General features: G+C 50.1%; 3 protein-coding genes across 3 annotated transcripts; all 3 read left to right on the top strand.

The window, feature by feature from the left end:
• The first annotated feature begins 10366 nt into the window (after window positions 1-10366).
• Window positions 10367-10723, top strand: LOC120871845 (protein FAM32A-like). Its single transcript, XM_040251835.1, has one exon. The coding sequence runs from the start codon at window positions 10367-10369 to the stop codon at window positions 10703-10705; it is 339 nt and encodes a 112-aa protein (XP_040107769.1). The 3' UTR covers window positions 10706-10723.
• A 2289-nt stretch (window positions 10724-13012) lies between these two features.
• On the top strand, window positions 13013-15964 carry LOC120871825 (zinc finger and SCAN domain-containing protein 5B-like). Its single transcript, XM_040251807.1, has 4 exons — window positions 13013-13390; window positions 13678-13884; window positions 14788-14941; window positions 15318-15964. Exons 1-4 carry the CDS (start codon window positions 13013-13015, stop codon window positions 15962-15964), a joined length of 1386 nt encoding a protein of 461 aa, XP_040107741.1.
• Window positions 15965-18295: 2331 nt separating this feature from the next.
• LOC120871824 (zinc finger and SCAN domain-containing protein 5B-like) lies at window positions 18296-21589 on the top strand. Its single transcript, XM_040251805.1, has 4 exons — window positions 18296-18679; window positions 18960-19174; window positions 20302-20444; window positions 20943-21589. Exons 1-4 carry the CDS (start codon window positions 18296-18298, stop codon window positions 21587-21589), a joined length of 1389 nt encoding a protein of 462 aa, XP_040107739.1.
• The last annotated feature ends 708 nt before the right edge of the window (window positions 21590-22297 follow it).

The following is a 22297-nucleotide window of genomic DNA, read 5'->3' as shown; positions in this document are numbered from 1 at the left end:
TTGCAACCCCAAGGACTGCAGCACGCCAGGCCTCCCTGTCCATCACCAACTCCCGGAGTTTACTCAACTCACATCCATCGCGTCAGTGATGCCATCCAGCCATCCTATCCTCTGTGTCCCCTTCTCTTCCTGCCTTCAGTCTTTCCCAGCATCAGGGTCTTTTCAAATGAGTCAGTTCTTCGCGTCAGGTGGCCAAAATATTGGAACTTCAGCTTCAGCATCAGTTCTTCCAGTAAATATTCGGGGTTGATCTCCTTTAGGACGGACTGGTTTGACCTTGCTGGCCAAGGGGCTCTCAAGAGTCTCCCCCGGCAGGGGGGGGCGGGTAACCGGGCAGGTGTGGTCTCTGAGCCGCGGCCCCCCGCCTGGTCAGCCTGTGCTCCGTCCTTCGCCCACTGAGCGGTGCTCTGGGACCACGGGCTCTGCGTGTCCTCTCCGCCTCGAACGACCTCCTGGTCTTGCTTCCCCGCCCTTTGCAGTGCTCCCCCCTCCCCCGAGGGCGGACAGAGGCCGGAAGGAGAAGATGACCCTGGGGATCCTAGACCTGTGGAGAGCCACTGGTGAGTAAACGGAGGAGAAGGAGGGCCCACCCCATCCCCTCACTCTGCCCCACCTGCCGGCTCTGGTTTCTGAAACCGCTGTGTGTGGGCTCCCTCCTTTGCTCTGACACTCACAAGTTGGGGGAGCCTGGGAGACTGATTGGGGCTTCCCTGGGAACCCACCTGCCCATGCAAGAGACATAAGAGACCCGGGTTCGATCCCTGGGTTGGGAAGATGCTCTGGAAGAGGAAATGGCAGCCCACTCCAGTGTTCTTGCCTGGAGAATCCCAGGGACGGAGGAGCCTGGCGGGCATAGTCCATGGGATTGCAGAGTCGGACACGCCTGAAGTGACTGAATGTGAGAGAGTGACGCTGTTTGTTTCAAATGCCTAAGCGGTGTTATGAAGCCCCCTCGTAATTCTGCGGTGTGGTCAGTGAGGCTGCGTGGAAAATCCGTAGCAGAGGGTCTGGCAGATGGTGAGAGCCAGATGAGTCTTGGTGGTTCTAAGTATCTCCTTGCAGGGGCCCCCATCCACTTCCTCCTTGCTCAGCCCCGATCCTGTTTACCTCCTCATCGCGCCGGGCTGGCTATCATCTCTGAGACTCCCCTCTCCCCCTTTGGCCTCTCAAGGGCGAGAACCCTGGGGGCACGTGGCCTCAGGACACATGGGTAGACACTCCGGGAAGGCGCAGGGCGACCTGAAGGGAACCCGCTCTTCGTCACCACCTACCAGATGCGGGCACTTAACTTCTCAACTTCAGCACTGTTTACATTTGGGGCTGGACCGCTGTGTGTCAGGGGAGGTTCAAGAATGGATGCTTTTGAACCGTGGTGCTGGAAAAGACTGTTGAGAGTCCCTTGGGCTGCAAGGAGATCCAACCAGTCCATCCTAAAGGAGATCAGTCCTAAGTGTTCATTGGAAGGACTGATGCTGAAGCTGAAGCTCCAATACTTTGGCCACCTGATGCGAAGAGCTGACTCATTTAAAAAGACCCTGATGCTGGGAAGGATTGAAGGCGGGAGAAGGGGACGACAGAGGATGAGAGGGTTGGATGGCGTTCCCGAAACGAAGGACACGAGTTTGAGCAAACTCTGGGAATTGGTGATGGACAGGGAATCCTGGCGTGCTGCGGTCCATGGGGTCGCAAAGAGTCGGACACAACCGAGTGAACAGCAGCCACGGGTCTCCGTTCATTAGATGGCGGTAGTCCCCCCAAGTTGGGACAACCAACAATGTGTCCGGAAATTGCCAAATATCCCCCGGCGAAGGGGGTGAGGGGTGGGGGAGGACGTAGGGGGCGTTTGCCCCTGAACGAGAACTGATAAGCAGCATATGATTCCAAGGAAATCAAGGAAGTAAAACCAGGGCTGCCCTGGTTAAGAATCCGTCCTCCGACGCAGAGGACACACGTTCTGTTCCCAGTCTGGGGAGACCCCACGTGCCGCAGAGCCACGAAGCCCGAGCTCGGCAACAAGAGGAAACCCACACCGCAAGGAAAAGCGGCCCCCACTCGGCACAACCAGAGAAAACCCTCGCAGCAACAAAGACCCAGCACAGCCCAAAAAATAAAGACAGAATTAAAAAAAAAAAAAAAACCCACACAGCACACAGGCCCAAACTGAAAGCCCCCAAAGCTTACTGACATGTGTCTCTCTTCCTAGACGGCCTCCCCTATTCCCAGTCTCTGCTGGCCTCCAGGAGTCTGGGGGAGACTGTTGCCAAAGCAGAGATCGGAGGTAAAGCCTGGGGAAATATGAGAGGTGGGGCAGGGGCAGTGGGGCTGGGAGGCTCGGGGGGGGCGGGAAGGATCCTGGGCTCACCCACGGGACCCGCACCTATAGCCACAGGCCTTAGCCCCAACCTCACATGCTCAGCTTCCTGTCCCACTCTATTTTCAAACAGTCCCTGGCATTTCCTGACATTCTGGCCTGTTTCCAACTATGACCCCACGCCCGCACCTTGGTCCCCCTCCCCCAGTATCACCCTCCAGTTTAGCTCTAGCTGAGATGTGAACTTCAAACCCTCCCTCTGACCTCGAGGTTCAGTCCAGCTTGACCTCTTTCCTAAATAAGATCTGGGGACGTCCCTGGTGGCCCAGTCGCTGAGACTCCAAGCTCCTAATGCAGTGGCCCCTGGTTCGATCCCTGTTCAGGGAACTAGATCCCAGGTGCTACAACTAAGACCCAGCACAGCCAAACAGATGAATTTTTTTTTTTTAAGTAACATAAATAAGATCTTTATTTCCAACTTTTAAACTTTGTACGCATACTCCAAGGCTCCCCAGGCGGTGCGAGCTGTACAAGAATCCACCTACCAGTGCAGGAGATGTAAGAGAGTCAGGTTTGATCCCTGGGTGGGGAGGACCCCCTGGAGAAGGGTATGGCAACCCACTGCAGTATTCTTGCTGGGAGAATCCCATGGACAGAGGAGCCTGATGGGCTATACTCCATGGGGTCGCAAAGAGTTGGAGCAGGCACGCGCACACTCATACTCAAACATGATCTGTCCCAACTTTGGTTTCTGACTTTCTTGAAACACTGGGTCTGTTCACTCTAGGATCTTGGCACCAGGTCTTGCTTCAATCTAGAAAGCTCTGTTGCTTTTTTAAATTTTTGACTGTGCTTTGCCCCTTGCGGGCGGGATCTTAGTTCCCCGAGCAGGGATTGAACCACTCCAGTGAAAGAACCGAGTCCTAACCACTAGGCCTCCAGGGAATCCTCTCGGAAGTTCTGTTTCTAGAGTTTTGCGTGGCTCGATCCTCCACGTCACTCAGAAACCAGCTTAGTCATCACCTCTTCCACAGAATGGTCACCTGTCCGTTTGATCTGACATTACTCTATTTCTCTTTGTCCCACATTGCAGGCAGATTCTTTACCATCTGAGCCACCAGGGAAACCCACTTACTAGCAGCGTTTACCACTATGTGATTCTTCCTCCTTCATGGTTTTACCTACTTATACTCTGTCTGCTTCCAGTAAAATCTAAGCTTCGTGAGAGCGGAGAGACCTTCTCCGTCTTGCTTACTGCCTAGCGCGATGGATGGTGCATGCTGGGTGCTCGGTAACTATTTGTGAAATCAATGAACTAAATTAAGCAAGTGCAGCCTCACATACCACTGACCCAGCTGACCACAGACAAAGGCAACGATCAAGCCCCAGCTTTGCCTGCCGTTCTCAAGTTAGATTTTTTACCTCAATTCCACCTCCTTCGATCCCAACCTTATTTTGGGACGTGCTTTGACAAGTATCTGGTGGAGGACTACCAACCCCAGGCAGGGGACACCTTCTGATTCACTGCTTCCCACTGCAAACTCGGCTACACTCTGGCTCTTGAAAACGCTCCCCAGCATCACCATGTACCATCTCCAAATGGAAATGCAAGAGGAAAGTAGGCAGGTAGACGAATAGGAGAAGACAGAAGAAGCAAGGGCAGAGAGGAGGAGCTCTCTGTCCTCGAGAGGGTCGTCGAAACTGAGATGAACCGAAGAGAGGTTCCTCTCTTGGGTCACCACAACACTCAGAACTTGGCTGGGGTAGCGGTGGGGAATGGAACCATTCAAACTGACCTCTTTCTCTCGCACAGATCCGGGCGTGCTCAGCCAGAAAGTCCTCAAGGAGGAAGATGCCTTGGGTTCCTATATGTCCCCAGACTTCTGCTCCAAACCTTTGCCCCTCTGGCTCCTTCTGAAACCCTGTGTCGTCACCCTCTACTGAGACCGAGATCGTGAAATTAAAATCTCAGGAAGAAAATCTGAAGCACTGGAAGAATTGTGTTTTTTTTTTTTTTCAATCTATCATTGGTTGAATCCACAGATATAGAACTTACTAATACAGAGGATAGGCTGTATTTCTTTGTCTTCTCTCTCTTTCAATTGAAATACAGTAGAAATATAAATTATATTATATTTCATTTATTTATTTTGGGGCTTGCCTGGTGGCTCAGATGGTAAAGAATCTGCCTGCAGTGCAGGAGAACCAGGTTCGATCCCTTCATCAGGAAGATCCCCTGGAGAAGGGAATGGCAACCCACTCCAGTATTCTGGCCTGGAGAGTCCCATGGACAGAGGAGCCTGGCGGGCTATGGTCTGCTGGGCTGCAAAGAGTCGGACACGCCTGAAGCGCCTGAGCACCCACTCGAGCATTTGAAGTGACTGAATTCTCTTAGGATTATGGACTGTTAGGTGATGTAAGATTAATGCCTATTTGAACACTGAGAGTCCAGGGTGTCTTGGCTTGAAAAGATTCTTCAAGGTAGCACTCTTTCATCCCACCTGGCTCTCCTCCAGCAGAAATGAAGACAGGTCATTTGGAGCAGAATGGAGATAATAAAGTTTTTTTTTTTTTTTTTCCAAAGAATCAGCGTTTTCTTCTATTACTTAGCCTGGGAATTTGCTGGGGGCTGCAAACCCAAGGATGATATTGTAATAGATATTGGCATCTGGCTGCTCACCACTCAAAAGCCAGTACAGAGGCCAGGTTGGGGGAAAGGAAAGCCAGCTTTATTCTGGATGCCAGCAACTGTTGAAAGTGAAAGTGAAGTCGCTCAGTCGTGTCCAACTCTTTGCGACCCCACGGACTGTAGCCCACCAGGCTCCTCCGTCCACGGCATTTTCCAGGCAAGAGTACTGGAGTGGGCTGCCATTGCCTTCTCCAAACACTGTGGAGGGCGGGGCAGCTGTCTGTCCAGTGGCTGACTGCCCCCACCTCCCACCCCAGACAATTAACGAGCAACAGCTTTTATAACGGAGGGAGGGTGCTACAGGCAGAAACAGTACAGTCAGCTCTGCCAATCATCTTCAAACTGGTCATCACTGGTCTGATCACTGTCAGCTTGATCGTTGTAAACACAGGTAACCTTCAGTTCCGGGTCCATTTGTTTTCATTTCTGGGGTCAGTTCTCAGCATTGTGGCAGCTTCTCATGGTTTCCCAGGAGGCTCAGTGGTGAAGAATCCGCCTGCCAATGCAGGAGACGTGGGTTTGCCCCCTGGGTCGGGAGATCCCCTGGAGAAGGGAATGGCAACCCACTGCAGTATTCTTGCCTGCAGAATCCCACGAACGGAGGAACCTGGTGGCCTACAGTCCATGGGGTCAGAAACAGCCACTTCACTTTCTTTCACTTTGCAACTCCATGGACTGCAGCTCGCCAGGCTTCCCTGTCCTTCACTGTCTCCCGGGAGTTTGCTCAAACTCGTGTCCATTGAGTTGGTGATGCCATCTAACCATCTCATCCTCTGTTGCCTCCTTCTATCTCAAAGGATGTTAACTTACAGGCCCAAGATGGAGGCAAGTAATTCAAAGAAGCAATAGAGAATATAAAGACTGGGTCTCTTCAGAAACAGGGGTATTAGAACCATTATCGAAGAATAAACACAAGAAATTAATACGATGAAATATGAATAAGACTTCAAAACACAGACGCAGTTAAGTATTAGTTAAGAAAAATGAATAACAGGGCTTCCCCGGGGGCTCAGTGGTAAAAGTTGTGCCTGCCAATGAAAGGACACGAGTCCCATCCCTGACCCGAGAAGATCCTAGTGCTCAGAGCAACTAAGGCCACGCGACGCAACCACTGAGCCTGGGAGCCGCCACTACTGAAGCCCAGAGCCCTGAGAGCCCGGGCTCTGCACAAGAGGGGTCACTGCAGTGAGAAGCCTATGCCCCCGACTGGAGAGGAGCCCGCCTTGCATTTCATGCAAGGATGGGCACAATAAAGGACAGAAATGGTATGGACCCAACAGAAGCAGAAGATATTAAGAGCTGGCAAGAACACACAGAACTATACAAAAAAGATCTTCATGACCCAGATAATCCCGAAGGTGTGATCATTCACCTAGAGCCAGACATCCTGGAATGTGACGTCAAGTAGGCCTTAGGAAGCATCACTATGAACAAAGCTAGTGGAGGTGATGGTATTCCAAATGAGCTATTTCAAATCCTCAGAGATGATGCTGTGAAAGTGTTGCACTCAATATGTCAGCAAATTTGGAAAACTCAGCAGTGGCCACAGAACTGGAAAAGGTCAGTTTTCATTCCAATCCCAAACAAAGGCAATGCCAAAGAATGCTCAAACTACCACACAATTGCACTCATCTCACACACTAGCAAAGTAATGCTCAAAATTCTCCAAGCCAGTCTTCAACAGTACATGAACCATGAACTTCCAGATGTTTAAGCTGGATTTAGAAAAGGCAGAGGAACCAGAGATCAAATTGCTAACATCTGTTGGATCATTGAAAAAGCAAAAGAGTTACAGAGAAACATCTGCTTTATGGACTATGCCAAAGCCTTTGACTGTGTGGATCACAATCAACTGTGGAAAATTCTTAGACAGAAATACAAGACTTCTTGAGCTGCCTCCTGAGAAATCTGTATGTATGTCAGGAAGCAACAGTTAGAACTGAACTTGGAACAACAGACTGATTCCAAATCGGAAAAGGAATACGTCAAGGCTGTATATTGTCACGCTGCTTATTTAACTTATATGCAGAGTACATCATGAGACAAGCTGGGCTGGATGAAACATAAGCTGGAATCAAGATTTCCAGGAGAAATATCAATAACCTCAGCAGATACGCTGATGACACCACCCTTATGGCATCAAAGCGAAGAACCAAAGAGTCTCTTGATGAAAGTGAAAGAGGAGAGTGAAAAACTTGGCTTAAAACTCAACATTCAGAAAACTAAGATCATGGCATCCAGTCCCATCACTTCATGGCAAATAGATGGGGAAACAGTGGAAACAGTGAGAGAGAATTTTCGGGGAGGGGGCTCCAAACTCACTGCAGATGGTGACTGCAGCCATGAAATTAAAAGACTCTTGCTCCTGGGAAGAAAAGTTATGACCAACCTAGACAGCATATTAAAAAACAGAGACATTACTTTCCCAACCAAGGTCCATCTAGTCAAAGCTATGGTTTTTCCAGTAGTCATGTATGGATGTGAGAGTTGGACTTAAAAAAAGCTGAGTGGCAAAAAACTGATGCTTTTGAACCGTGGTGTTGCAGAAGACTCTTGAGCGTCCTTTGGACTGCAAATAGATCCAACCAGTCCATCCTAAAGGAAATCAGTCCTGAATATTTATTGGAAGGATGCTGAAGCTGAAACTCCAATACTTTGGCCACCTGATGCAAAGAACTGACTCATTTGAAAAGACCCTGATGCAGGGAAAGATTGAAGGCAGGAGGAGAAGGGGACGAAAGAGGATGAGATAGCTGGATGGCATCACTGACTCAATGCACATGAGTTTGAGTAAACTCCGGGAGTAAGTGACAGACAGGGTGGACTGATGTGCTAGGCTTCATGGGGTCTCAAAGAGTCGGACATGACTGAGCGACTCAACTGAACTGAACTGAACCCACAGATGCAAGAAGTAGATGAATGGATTGCCAAATGTAAGGGGGAAGGTGGGCAGAGAATGGGAAGGGACTGTTCATGATTCACATTTTGTTCTTGGGGTGATGAAAAAAGTTGGAAGTAGACAACATTGACAGTTGCACAAAATTGTGAACGAATATGGTGGAACAAGATTGTACACTTTATAAAAGAGTCAGAATTGTACGTTGTGTGTTTCATGACCATCACAAGTATCTGATGAGGAACTTTATTCTCTTTGGATCTTTTTGTGCATCCTTTCCTTGGAACTAATAAATACCCTGGTGACAGCAAGGAAATGTTTTGGCTGGACAATCTTTGCTGAATATTTCTAACGTCACTATACTACATGGAATTCAGTGTTTAAATAGTCTTCCTCGTATTTTTTTCCCCAGAAGAATCATGACTGAGAGCCTTGCCTGGTGGCTTGTCTTGACCAAATAATATAAAAACTGGCGTTGCTGTTAATATCCATTTGAGGAGTCTCACACATTGTAAATTTCTTGAAAGTACAGCAAAGAACAACATAGTCCCAGACTACAGAAGTCAAAATCTAGGGAGCCATTCAGACATTTCAACCTTTTTTTCCTGTAAAGGTGGATATCAGAAGAATGATGGATGGACTAATGTCCATTCAATATGAGATATTGTACCCGTGAGGGAATGGTATGGGGTGTTGGGATGAGGAATGTAGAGGAGATGGAAGGGTGGAATAAAATGAAACGAATCCTGTTCATTTATCTTTTGCCCCCATTCTTCTGAACAGTGAATATGTTGCTGATGAAAGGTAGAGGAAATCCCTTTACATACGAGTGAATTTGTCAAGGGCTTCTAGAAGCATGTGCTCAACATTTTGCTAGTAAAGTCCTCAGTCACTGTGGCTAAAGAATGTACGTTTTTTGTGGGGTCATGGAATAGTCCCAGACAGCCCCTAATCAGAACCATCAGTGTCTGCGCCTCACCAAAGCATACTTACCGAAAAGCCAGACTGCAACCCCAAAAGTGGCACGTTCCCTGCAGAACGTACAGGATCCTGACCTCGTCCGAGGTCTCCACATGCGGAATTTATAAAGGGTTGTTTAGTCACTCAGTTGTGTCCACCTCTGCCTTTCCATGGACTGTAGCCCACCAGGTTCCTCTGTCCATTGAATTTTCCAGACAAGAAAACTGGAGGGGCTTGCCATTTCCTTCTGTGAGAGATTGTCCCAACCCGGGAGTGAACCCATGTCTCCTGCATTGGCAGGTAGATTCTTTACCAATGAGCCACCAGGGATGCATAGGCGAGCCAAACCGGTTAAAACTGTTAAATACCTATGCTTTGACTCCTTCCAACTCTCCAGGTAAATGAGGAAAGGATTTGCTAGACCAGGAAAATCAACCTTACTGTCCAAACGTGCATGGGCTTCCCTGGTGGTACAGAATCTGCCTGCCATGCGGGAGACCTGGGTTCACTCCCTGGGTTGGGAAGATCCCTTGCAGAAGGGAACGGCTACCCACTCCAGCTTCTGGCCTGGAGAATTCCATGGAATGTATATCCACGGGGTCACAAAGGGTTGGACTTGACTGAAAGACTTTCACTTTACTTCTTTCCCAGCTGAGCCACAAGGGAAGCCCAAGAACACTGGGGTGGGTAGCCTGTCCCTTCTCCAGCAGATCTTCCTGACCCAGGAATGACACCAGCGTCTTCTGCATCGCAGGCGGATTCTTTACCAACGGAGCTATCAGAGAAGTCTACCACAAAACCACCAGGGAGGCCTCTTTGATAAACTGTGTTTTTTCCTTGTTGAGTGTCCGTGTGAAATTGGATCCATGGATAAACTGGATTATCTAGAATGAGGTCATATAAATGGCTTGACCCACCCTTACACAATCACTGTGCTGATGAGGTAACAAGCAGGGCCCCTTGCCATTTCCCCCGGCTCTCTATAAATAGAGACGTTTCAGCCCCCAACACACTCTGATAGCCAGTCACCGACTTGAGGAGGCTGACGGCAAGAGGGCTCAAAGAGGTAAGTGATGAGTGAGAACGTCTAAGGAGAAGGTTTGGGAATCAGTACAGAAGGAGGTGGTGGGTTTCGAGAGGCTGGGTTTTCTACTCACCTTGCATCAGCTCAAAGGCTCGTGAAAGCAGTGGGTCTCCCTTAAACTCCATGATAATTATGGCTGAGCGCGGAGCTCTCTGTGAGGGGGGAGAGTGTTGCCAGCCGTGGTGTGGTGCGGTGCGGTGCGGTGCGGTGCGGTGCGGTGCGGTGCGGTGCATTTATTCCACACGGCTTTCTGAACATCGGCCCCCTGGGCTAAGCAGAGATGTTCATCTGCATTCCTTTCTGTTAACCCGCACAGAGAGAACCTCCCAGATCTACAGTAGAGAACGATATTGTCCCAATTTCCATTTGAGAAAACGGACCCCCCACTTTTGTCCATTTAGAAATCCAAATCGGAAGATGGGCAGCATGGACGCCTATGAGCAGGTCCAAAAGGGACCCCTGAAGCTGAAAGGAGTCCCAGAGCTTGGCGTGACCAAGCAGAAGAAGCAAAAGGACAGAGACAAGGCACAACTCCTGGAAACGATGGGAAAAATCCAGAAGAACCAGGAGGAGGAGCTGAGGCGCCACCTAGACGAGCGGACCCCAGCCCAGGTGGCCTTTGAGAAGGTGCAGGAGACGCGACGAGTGCAGCGGATCCTGAAGAAAGCATCCACAAGCCACAAGCAGAGAGTGGAGGACTTCAACAGACACCTGGACACGCTCACGGAGCACTATGACATCCCCAAAGTCAGCTGGACCAAGTAGCCGCCCCACCCAGGAGACGGAGTATTGTCCAGGGCAAGCAGGAGGCAGGGTTGGGGTCATCTCTGGAGCCTTTGGAAACATTCTTTTACACACATCCTCTTGAGCCTTCTGCTGAGCCCGTGCTTATCAAAGTAATGGGCCCTTACTCTGGAACTGCATTAAAGAGAGAGGGCCTTTTAAATAAAAAAAAATGCAACATCCATGTCCAATGGTTCATGCAGCCTCCGGCCCTGTGTGTTCACCAGGAGACCCACAAGGATGAGAAGCCCTACGGCTGTGATCTCTGCCCCAAGAAGTTCACCCACGACTCCATGCTGCTTGCTCACCAGAGGACCCACACCCAAGAGAAGCCTTTCTGCTGTGAGCACTGTGACAAAGCTTTCAACCACAGTGGGAACCTCAGCATTCACACTCTGGCTCGAGCCCTACGTGTGCCTGAATGTCATTGGCTTTCCCCTCCCTGGGGTCTCTCAAATCCCACCAGGAAACCCATTCCGAATGCCTGGCCCAGGACCCTGCCCTCGGGTCCAAGTCCTTTCTGCTCCAAGAAGGAAAGTCACAATGATCTGTCACTTCTGTAACACAAAGGGTGGATGACATGTGAAGAGCTTCCGAAGATATTGGGTCCAGGGGGCTTCCATTCAGTGAATGAGGAAGATATTTCAGTGATGGCTTATGGTTCCCTTTGGATTTTGTTTTCCACTTTAGTGTAGCCTGTTTCAGTAAGTTTTTGCTTTGTTTTGTTCTTCTTCTCATGAAAGCATGTCTCATTAGTTACCCGTACTTCATCAGGAAACTGAGCCTACTGTTGACCGCCTTCCTGTTAGGCGGGAGGCCAGGCTCTCCAGTGGAATTTAAATTTCAAATAAATACATTTCCGTCAAAGAGTGTTCTGCGTATTTTCTAAGACTTTTCTGCATGGAATAGGTGATAGCCCTGGTTTTGCCTACACGGCTGTTATTATGCTGAGATAGATTCACTCACTCCATACTTGTTGGGGTATTTCTTCCCGAGGTGTTTAGAAAAAGGAAGGCTTCCGAAAGTGATAGGTGTCATTCTGTTTTCCTATTGGTGGACAACTTGTAGTCTTCAAAAAGGCTACTTAGAAATCGGTTCTTCTCACACCTTGGCTCATCAGCTGATTTTCGAAAAGCCTTTTAAGACTTATCTCACAAGAACAGAAAGACGAGAGGAGTCAAACCGATCTGGCTCCCACCACCATGTCCCTGACTCTGTCAAACCCTCCTGGCAGTGAGACAAAACATTCATGAGATCACTGAAACCAATCCATTCACCCCAAAACGCCATGCCCAAAGTCCAAAACAAACAAAATCCAAAAAGAAGGCGAGGCATTTCCGTAGGGGTCCAGCGGTTGAGACTCAGCGCTTCCGCTGCGGCCGGCGTGGTTTCCTTCCGCGCTCCGGGAACGAGGATCGCACGTGCCTCCCTGCTTTTGGCAAAAGCCAAACAAAGCAAAATACACAGAATGGATCACTCAGCCACGATGGAGACCTCTTCAGTCGCTCGTGGTTTCTCCTGAGCGAGTTTCCAAGGGCAATCGAACCCCTGGTGATTAAGGGAGGTGGGATTATCTATAAAGGGCTGCCCCACCCTTAACCCACCCACGCGCTGATTTTGCAACAGGCCGAGCCGCCCGGCATTGCCCCCAGCTTCTAGAGAGACGTTTCTCCGCGGCCGAGTTGCAGAGCGAGTCCCCGACTGAGGAGGACCAAGGCGAGAAGGCGTCAAGGAGGTAACTGATGGGAAATGTCTAAAGAGAACGCTAGAAAGTCAGGGCACGCGGGTTTCACTAAGTCCTGGCCTCCTGTTCACCCTGCGTTCGCTCGGAGACCGTGTGAAATCCACCGACCGCCCTCCGGCCACACATAAAGCGGGGTTCATTCGTGGAACTCTGTGAATGAGATTGTTGCCGCACTCCACGGGGTCGTGTGGTGAGGTTCATTTTTTCAACAAGGGCTTTTAAGCACTGCCCTGGGGACATTTTTGACTACGCAGTTCCTTGTACTCTAAGATGGATGTCGGGAGAAGAACAGAATGGGTTCTTGTCCCTGGTATGAAATACTGAAGGGGGAATAGTGCCCAGTATTGGGAAGAGGGATGGTAGGGTGGATGAAAATAAAACTAATTGGCTGCATTTTTTTCTTTTTTCTTTTTTGCCCCCATACTTCTGAATACCGAATCTGTTACTGAGGAAAAGCAAGAGGAAGTTCCTGTCTGTCGGGGTCAGTTGGGCACCCACTTCTAGAAGCATTTGCCCAGAGTCCTGCTGAAAACTCTACAGTCCGCATGGCTGAGAACCAGACAGGGGGTCGTGGCCGCCTCGCGGACAGCCGCGGAGCAGAGCCGCCAGCGTCTGCGCCACGCCAAGACACGGGAAGGGAAAACCCCGGCTCCAGCCTTGAAGAGCTGCGCATCCGCTTCAGAACGTTTCGCAGCTCGCAAGAATCCGACCCGATCAAGGCTCTGAGGAGGCTCCGTGAACTCTGCAGTCTGTGGCTGAGGCCGGATCTTCACACCAAGGAGCAGATGCTGGACAGGCTCGTGCTGGAGCAGTTCATAATCTGCATGCCGCCGGAGATCCAGGCCCTAGTCAGAAGTAGCGGTGCCGAGACTTGCAAGGATCTGGAGAAGGTGCTGAGAAAGACGCAGAAACTGAAGAAATGGGTGAGTAGGGCCCGAGCGACCCTGGGAGATAGGGACCGGTGGGAAGATGGGCTGCGAGCTGGGAGGTGAACCCGAAGGACCAGAGGGCTTGGCTGTAAATCCGTGCTTCCCACAGGGGAGAGCTCCTGCCTGTGGCATCCCGGAGATGTTTCTGTTGGTCCTCACTTTGAGGGTGTTGCTCCTTCAAATGTCACTCCCAGGAGGGGGCCTCCTAGGCTGGGATACGCAATGAAAGCCTTTTTGGATCTTGTGAAGGGAGACAGATCCTATTTGAATTTTTTCTACAGTCTGTAGTCCGTGTCCGAGGCAAGGATTTTTTGATGCCAGTCTCGGATGTTGAGATGTTAGGATTTGCGGTCAGTGAGGGGCACGATGAGGGAGACCGAGCCAGGGAGCCCCAGTCTACAGGGAGTGTCGTCCCTCCAGACGAGGGCCAGCAGGAAAGCCAAGACAGGCAGCATCTACAAGGAGCCAAGGGCCTGTCGAGGGGGCAGGTGAGTGTGATGTCCTGACCTGCAGTCTGGGAGCAGGTGGAAGAGGGTCGGGTGGGCGTGGCCGCAAAAGTGACTGGGAGAACTTGGTAAAGGCCAAGAATGGACCCACTGCGTCCAGAAATTCCCGCGGATGCATTCCGTTCCCAGCCGTTTTCCAGCCAGTGTGAGAATGGAGACTCATCCATCCTTCCTAGTGCTTCACCATGAAAGCTTGTGGCCATGAGCATGAGGACAGAGGAGTCCTGTTTCCACGGGATGGTGCTGGGTCAGTCCATCAGGGGTAAACGCACTCACAGCTGTTTTACCCATGATGGATTTCGTCAGAGGCACTTACTATTGGGGAATATTGTAAATTGAATAAAACATTCCCAGTTGGAGTCATTTTCCCCCTCCCAGAAGATTTTGCAGTATGCCTGGAGAGAGTGGATTTTTTTGAAATGTGAATCGGGGGAGGAGGTGCTACTGATTCCTCATGAATAGAGACCAGCTATACTGCTTATCATCTTATCATGCCCCGGGTCACCCTCCAGGAGGAAGACAAAGGCAAGGTATCAACAAGTGGTGAAGTCAGGAGCCCTAGAGCCAGAGTCCTCTGCTGTCAGAGTCAGGGGCAGGGAGAATTTGAGATGAGGTGGAGAGGTATGTGCAAAGACAGTTGGCAGTGCCAGCTGTGAAATCTGGACTTGATCGCCAGAGGTGGTCGGTATAGATCAAGGACAGACATGGGAATCAGGAGAGGACTGCCAGTCAGGGTGGTAGGAAGCAGTCAGGGCACGTCCCCCAAACTGATGTTCAGAGCGCTGGAGTCTTAGATCAGGGTACGAGGGGGGTGGGGAAAGAGGAGACAGAGCTTGCCATGGGCTAAGGCAGTGGGATTGACTCTGCTTGGTTGCCCCTTGTCAGGGCCAGAAAGCTCTCCTGCCAGAGACCATTCCTGAAACAGGTGAACTGGAGGGTCAGATGCCCTCTAAGGAGAACTTGGAGAAGGACGTGCTGGAAGACACAGGAGTGACAAGAACCCTTTCGTCTCAAGAGCCTGAACTTCTGCAGGATCGTGGTGAGTGTTAAACACTTGGAGACCACAGGAGGTAATGATTGCCTCCACTGATGTCCAGGAAGGGGTACCCAGCATTTCCATCCCTTGGTGTTGGGGTGGGGGTAGGAGTTGGTTCTCCAGTGCCAAGCTTCTCCATCGTCAACGTTCCAGAGTGTTTCATCAGCTAGACTCAGGTCGTTTGGTTGATGGGAAGTCTGTAGCCATGATTAGGGATGGTTCCAATGAGGCTGGCACCATGGAAAATGCTCCTTGATAAATATGGTGCTGAATCTCTTCTTTCAGCAGATTCTGGGAGGGCAGAGAGAGAGGGGAGAGTCCCCAGGAAGGAACTGATACTTCAAATGTGGCTCCTGAACCCTTTCCTCTTGTGTTCCAGAGGGAGACGTTTCCATTACGAGTGGATCTGGACGAGGTCCTGTGAAGGATCGCAGACATGTCCTAAGGAAACGGGACAGCAGTCTCACTTGCCAAGATGTGCGTCCAGAAGCAGCCACGTGTTTGGACCAAGGAGAGTTCTCAGGACAGCTTGGGTCCCATTCCGTCGGTTCATCTGGCACCGTGGGACCCACCAGTCTCCCTGAGGGAGCAGAAACCCCGGGACCAGCACCCTCTGAATGCAGGGTGTGCAAAAAGAGCTTTCTTTATCAATCTCAGCTTACCCTGCACCAGAGGACGCACACAGGAGAGAGGCCCTTTCAATGCGATATCTGTGCCAAAGGGTTCATGCAGCCTTCAGACCTGCGGGTTCACAAGCGGATCCACACTGGCGAGAAGCCCTACAGCTGTGATCTCTGCCTCAAGAAGTTCACCCACGACTCCACACTGCGCGCTCACAAGAGGACCCACACCCAGGAGAAGCCTTTCCGCTGTGAGCAGTGTGACAGAGCCTTCGGCCACCGAGGGAACCTCAACGTGCACCGACGCACCCACTCTGGGGTCAAGCCCTACGTGTGCCCTGAGTGTCACAGTGCCTTCCGTCAGCTGGGGACTTTCAGACGCCACCAGAAAATCCATTCCAAATGACTGGCTCAGGACCCTGCCCTCAGGGCCAGGTCTTTTCTGTTTTAATGAGAAAATTTAGAATGTTTTGTCACCTGTGTGATACAAAGTGTGGATGACAGGAGAAGAGCTTAGGAAGATACTGGAACCCAGTGGGGTTCCATTTGCGTGAATTAGGATATTTGAGTGATGACTTATTTTTCCCTTTGGATTTTGTTTTCTACTTTGCTATAGACTGTAGTTTTCTTTTTCATTTGTTTATTTTCAATTGGAGGATAATTGCCTTACGATGTTAGACTGTGGTTTTCTTCCATGTTTTTGCTTTGTGTTCTTGTTCTTCCCTTGAAGCTGTGTCTCACTGGTTATCAGTACCTCATCATCAGAGTGAGGCTACTGCCGATTGCCTTCTTATCAGGCGTGATTTCCTTGTCAAATAGGATGCTCCTAGCAGGACGGCTAGATTAAATACAGGATCACCAGTGAAAGTTAAATTTCAAATAAACAAGTACATCTCTATCAAAGAGCTGTGTGTTTTCTAAGACTTTGCTGCACAGAGCAGGTGATAGCTGCGGCTTTGTCTGTGTGGCCATCATGTTGAGATATGTCCCCTTCGTACGAGTTTGGATGCTGCTTCCTTAGGTATTTAGAAACAGAAGGCTTCTTAAATTGATAGGTGACATTCTTTTCCCCCGCTGCTGCTACTGCTGCTAAGTCGCTTCACTCGTGTCCGACTCTGTGACCCCATAGACGGCAGCCCACCTGGCTCCCCCGTCCCTGGGATTCTCCAGGCAAGAACGCTGGAGCGGGTTGCCAATTCCTTCTCCAATGCGTGAAAGTGAAAAGTGAAAGTGAAGTCGCTCAGTTGTGTCTGACTCTTCGAGACCCCATGGACTGCAGCCTACCAGGCTCCTCCGTCCATGGGATTTTCCAGGCAAGAGTGCTGGAGTGGGGTGCCATTGCCTTCTTTTTCCCTACTGGTGTACAACCTCTGGTTTCTGTGATGCCTCTCTGAAATGGCTTCTTACAGTTGATCTCATCAGCTGATTTTAGACAAAAGTCTTTGATGACTTATTTCATGAGGAAAGAAACAAGATTAGGTAACCCAATTTGATTACAACCATCGGATTACAATTATTGGACTGCCTCACAGTTTCCAAGCAGAGAGAAAAAATTCATTAGATCAGGAAAATCAATCTGCTTCCCCAAGAAATGCCATCTATGAAGTCTAAAATAAATAAAATACATAAGAGAAAGTTTACTACCAAACCAATATGGTGGCCTCTCTAATGGTTCTTCCTGTTGGAGTCTCCACAGGAAATGGAATCTACCCAGATTATCCAAAGTGGTTCTTTCCATGCCCTTTATCCAATCACTGGGATGATGAGGTTATGGCCAGAAACCCCTGGAGTTTCACGCAACTCTCTATAAATACAGACATTTCAGCTCCAGACACACTTTGAGAGCCAGTCCCTGACCTGAGGAGGCTGAAGGCAAGAAACCTCGAAGGGGTAAGCGATGAGTGGGCACGTCCAAGGAGAAGGCTTAGAAATCAGGACACGTGGGTGGGTTTCAGAAAGGTCTGGCGTTCTGCTCATCTCGCATTAGCTGGGAGACTTGTGACAGGAGACCTTCCTCTAACCCCACATGAACAACGGTTAATCGAACTCTTCTGTGAGGGGAGGAGAATGTTTCCACACGTGTTGCTGTGAGGTGGCTCGTTTTCTTCAACAGTTTCTGAGCGGTGACCCTGTCGCCATTTAAAAACTACATATATATTTGTTATTAGTTTAAAAATTTTTTAATTCATTCATTTTGGCTGGGCTGGGTCTTCTTTGCTGTGAGGGCTTTCTCTGGTCGTAGCTAGTGGGGACTACTCTCTAGCTGAGGGCTATGGGTTTCTCATTGCAGCGGCTTCTCAGCATGGCAGAGCCGGGAGTCTAGAGCTCGGGTTCAGTAGTTGCCCCTCTCAGGCTCAAGAGTTGTGGTGCACGGGCTTAGGGGCAGGTTGTATCTTCCTGTATCAGGGATCAAACCCATGTCTCCCTGCATTGGCAGGCAGCTTCTTAGCCACTGGTCCACCAAGGAAGCCCTATGGTCATTTCTGACCAGACAGTTTTATGAAATATTGAATGAGTCGGGCAATGGTGTCCAATAGTGGGATGTAGGGGAGACGGAAGGGTGGAACAAAATGAAACCCTTTGGTTTCTTTTTTTTTTTTTTTTCCCTCGCTAGACTGCTAAACAGTGACTTTAATGCTGAGGAAAAGCAGAGGAAATCCATTTCCATAGGCGTCAACTGGGCACCCACTTCTAGAAGCATTTGCTCAGAGTCCTACTGGAAAGTTCCTCCATCCATATGGCTGAGGACCAGACATTTTTTCAGGGGTGTGGACACATCACAGACAGCCCTGGGGCAGAGTCACCAGCGTCCGTGCCAGCCCAAGACACACTCATGGAAGACTCAGAGTGTGACCAGGAAACCTGGCACGTCCGGTTCAGAACCTTTAGCAGCTCGGAGGAATCTGACCCCATTGAGGACCTGAGGAGGCTCCGTGAACTCTGCCGTCTGTGGCTGAGGCCGGACCTTCACACCAAGGAGCAGATGCTGGACAGGCTGGTGCTGGAGCAGTTCATGATCTGCATGCCCCTGGAGTGCCAGGTCCTGCTCAAAGAAAGTGGGGTGCAGAGTTGCAAGGACCTGGAAGACGTGCTGAGAAATAAGCAGAAACCCAAGAAGTGGGTGAGTAGGACCTTAGAGATGGGTGTGGGGTGAGGAGACAGCTGCCAGCTGCAGGGATCACAAGATAGGACCTGAGGGCTTGGCTCTGTGTCAGTGACCCCCAAGCAGGTGAGAGACCTTCACACGTGGGCAATTTGGGAGATATTTTTGGCTGTCTCAACTCGAAGGACATAGATCGCGTACACCAAATGTGAGCTTCTATTATCAATGCCATTGGATGCCTGAAAGCTACGCTCCAGGTCTTATAGAGACTGATCTTGATTGATTTCTCCCCTCACAGACCATAGTCTGCATACAAGGGCAGAAATATCTTGTGCGCAATCCTGATACTGACATGGCTGAAGCCAAGGCCGGTGACATGGATGATGAGAGAGACCCGTGTGGGGAGCCCCAACCCCCCGTGAGGGTCATACCTCCAGAGGATGGCCAGGAGGGAAGCCAAGAGCTGCAGAGTCTGCCGGGAGCCACGGACCTGTCTAGGGAGCAGGCGAGAGAGTGGAAGCAGGTAGAAGAGAGTCAGGTGGGTGTGGCTGCTGGAGTAATGGGGAGATTTGGCAAAGGCTAGGAATGGACCCATTGCTCCCAGGAATTCCCGTGGATGCATTCAGCTCCGAGGCATTTTTTTCTAGTCAGTGTGAGAATGGAGACAATCCATCTTTGTTCCTCTGCCATGAAAGCTTCTAGTCTTAGGAGTGGGGAGAAGGTCCTGTCTTCCCGACATGATGCTAGGTTCAATTTGCTACAGGTGAGTGCACTGACAGCTGATTTACCCACGGCCCCTTCCCCCAGGGGCACGTTATAGTTCAGAACATGATCATTCCTTGCAACTGAAGGAGTGACTCCAAATTGGACTCATTTTGCACCCCCCAGTAGACACTGGGCTTCCCTGGTGGCTCAGATGGTGAAGCATCTGCCAGCAATGCGGGAGACCTGGGTTCGATCCCTGGGTCGGGAAGATCCCCTGGAGAAGGGAATGGCCACCCACGGTAGTGTTCTTGCCTGGAGAATCCCATGGACACAGGAGCCTGGCGGCTATAGCCCACAGGGTTGCAAGGAGTCAGACACAACTGAGCGACTAACACTTTCACTTTCAGACGTCGAAGAATGAACGGAAGCCAGTTGATTTGTTCAAACAAGGTTGGGAATGGGCAGGGACGCTATTGACTTGCATGGAGTAGAGGCCAAGAATGCTAGTCATCTTCTTCCTGTGTACCGGGTAACCAGCATCACAAAGATGAATCCAGGCAGAGTCTCCAACAGTGATGGAGTCAAGAGAGCTGGACCTAGAGTTCTTTACTTCCAGAGTCAGGGGCAGGCAGAAGTGGGCCTGATTTGGAGAGACCTGTGCATAGAGAAGTCAGAGTGCCAACTGTGATATCCTGATTTGATTGCAAGATACAGTCTGTATCGATCCAGGACAGTCTTGAGTATCAGGAGATGATTATCAATCAGGGTGATGGGGTGGACTAGAAGAAGCCAGCGCATATCCCCTAAAATGACATCAAGAAAGGTGGAGTCTTAGATCAAGATACGAGGCAGATGGGAAAACAGCAGACAGTTTTCCACGGACTAAGGTAGATGGGTTGTTGACTCTGCTTGTTTGTCCCTTGTCAGGACCAGAGAGCTCTCCCGCCAGAGACTGTTCCTGAAACAGGTGAGCTGGAGGGTCAGACGCCCAGGGAGAACTTGGAGAAGGACCTGCTGGAAGACAGCGGAGAGACAAAAACCCTTCAATCTCAAGAACCTGAACTTCTGAAGCGTCCTGGTGAGTATTCAAAACCGTGGAATTGAGCAGTTCAGTGGCTTCCTCCCATGGTGGCAAGGGACCAGGTAGCCAGCATCGCCATCCCTGGATGGGTGGGGTGGAGATCACTGTTCAGTGCCAACCTTCTCCATCATCAACGTCTCACAGTCCCACAGTCCAGGCTCTTAGCTTGGTTGCTTGATGGGAACATCTCAGCCAACATCAGGGTTCCAATGAGGCTGGCAGCAGAGAAAATGCTCCTTGTTAAATGTGGTGCTGAATCTCTTTCAGCAGATTCTGGGAGTGTAGGGAGACAGAAAAATCCTGAAGAAGGAACTGATATTTAAAATGTGGCTCCTGTTGGGGAACACGTGTATAGCTGTGGCAGATTTCATGTTGCTGTATGGTGAAACCAATACAATATTGTAAAGTCATTAAGCTCCAATTAAAAAAAATTATATTTTAAAAAAGTAATAATAATAAAATATGGCTCCTGAACCCTATCCTCCTGTGTTCTAGAGGGAGACGTTTCCACTATGAGTGGATCCAGACGAGGTCCTCTGAAGAATCGCAGACATGTCAAAAGAAAAAGGAACAGCAACCCCACTTGCCAAGATGTGCGTCCAGAAGCAGCCACGTGTTTGGACCAAGGAGAGTTCTCAGGACAGCTTGGGTCCCATTCCGTCGGTTCATCTGGCACCGTGGGACCCACCAGTCTCCCTGAGGGAGCAGAAACCCTGGGACGGGCACCCTCTGAATGCAGGGTGTGCAAAAAGAGCTTTCCTTATCAATGTCAGCTTACCCTGCACCAGAGGACGCACACAGGAGAGAGGCCCTTCCGATGCGACATCTGTACCAAAGGGTTCATACAGCTTTCAGACCTGCGGGTTCACAAGCGGATCCACACTGGCGAGAAGCCCTACAGCTGTGATCTCTGCCTCAAGAAGTTCACCCACGACTCCACACTGCGCGCTCACAAGAGGACCCACACCCAGGAGAAGCCTTTCCGCTGTGAGCAGTGTGACAGAGCCTTCGGCCACCGAGGGAACCTCAACGTGCACCGACGCACCCACTCTGGGGTCAAGCCCTACGTGTGCCCCGAGTGTCCCAGTGCCTTCCGTCAGCTGGGGACTTTCAGACGCCACCAGAAAATCCATTCCAAATGACTGGCTCAGGACCCTGCCCTCAGGGCCAAGTGCCTTCTGCTCCTAGGAGGAAATTCAGGATTATTTGTCACTTAGGTGATACAGTGAAAGTGTAACGTGAAGAACTTACGATCATACTGGAACCCAATGGGGTTCCGTTTACATGAATTTGGCGAATATTTGAGTGATGACTTATCTTTCCCTTCAGATTTTGTTTTCTACTTTAGTGTAGCCTGTGTTTTTGTGATAAGTTTTGGCTTTGTGGTGTTCTTCTTTCAGTGAATGCAGGTCTCATTAGTTTTCAGTACTTCTTTGTGAAACTGAGGTCACTGCTGATTGTCCCCCAATTAGGGAAGATTTAATTGTAAAATAGGATGCTCCTAGCAGAGTGTCCAGATGAAAAAGAGGATCACCAGTGAAATTTAAATTTCAGATAAAGACATTTCTGTCAAATAAGTTTCCTCTGTATTTCCCCTTCCGATATTTTTTTTATGTGGAGTGGATGATCGCTGCGGTTTGGTACGTGGTCATTATTATGTGGGGATATCTTCCCTCTGTAAGTCTTCCCCAGTGGCTCAGGGGTAAAGAATCTGCTTGCAGCACAGAAGACCCAGGTTCGATCCCTTCATCAGGAAGATCCCCTGGAGAAGGGAATGGCGACCCACTCCAGTATTCTTGCCTGGAGAATCCCATGGACAGAGGAGCCTGGCGGGCTGCAGTCCCTGGGGT

The sequence above is a fragment of the Oryx dammah genome, unplaced genomic scaffold (assembly GCF_014754425.2).
Source record: "Oryx dammah isolate SB20612 unplaced genomic scaffold, SCBI_Odam_1.1 HiC_scaffold_13, whole genome shotgun sequence".
Classification (NCBI taxonomy): domain Eukaryota; kingdom Metazoa; phylum Chordata; class Mammalia; order Artiodactyla; family Bovidae; genus Oryx; species Oryx dammah.
The sequence above is the reverse complement of the archived record's forward strand: the minus strand, read 5'-3'. Positions and strand labels throughout refer to the sequence as shown.

What these genes read in the sequence shown, in the direction of transcription:
- LOC120871845 (XM_040251835.1), top strand. Translation starts at nt 10,367, where the DNA reads ATGGACGCCTATGAGCAGGTCCAAAAGGGACCCCTGAAGCTGAAAGGA.
- LOC120871825 (XM_040251807.1), top strand. Translation starts at nt 13,013, where the DNA reads ATGGCTGAGAACCAGACAGGGGGTCGTGGCCGCCTCGCGGACAGCCGC. An exon ending in CGCAGAAACTGAAGAAATGG is followed by an intron (nt 13,391 to 13,677) that starts GTGAGTAGGGCC and finishes TTTTTTCTACAG; the next exon opens with TCTGTAGTCCGTGTCCGAGG. An exon ending in TGAACTTCTGCAGGATCGTG is followed by an intron (nt 14,942 to 15,317) that starts GTGAGTGTTAAA and finishes CTTGTGTTCCAG; the next exon opens with AGGGAGACGTTTCCATTACG.
- LOC120871824 (XM_040251805.1), top strand. Translation starts at nt 18,296, where the DNA reads ATGGCTGAGGACCAGACATTTTTTCAGGGGTGTGGACACATCACAGAC. An exon ending in TCTAGGGAGCAGGCGAGAGA is followed by an intron (nt 19,175 to 20,301) that starts GTGGAAGCAGGT and finishes TCAGGACCAGAG; the next exon opens with AGCTCTCCCGCCAGAGACTG. An exon ending in TGAACTTCTGAAGCGTCCTG is followed by an intron (nt 20,445 to 20,942) that starts GTGAGTATTCAA and finishes CCTGTGTTCTAG; the next exon opens with AGGGAGACGTTTCCACTATG.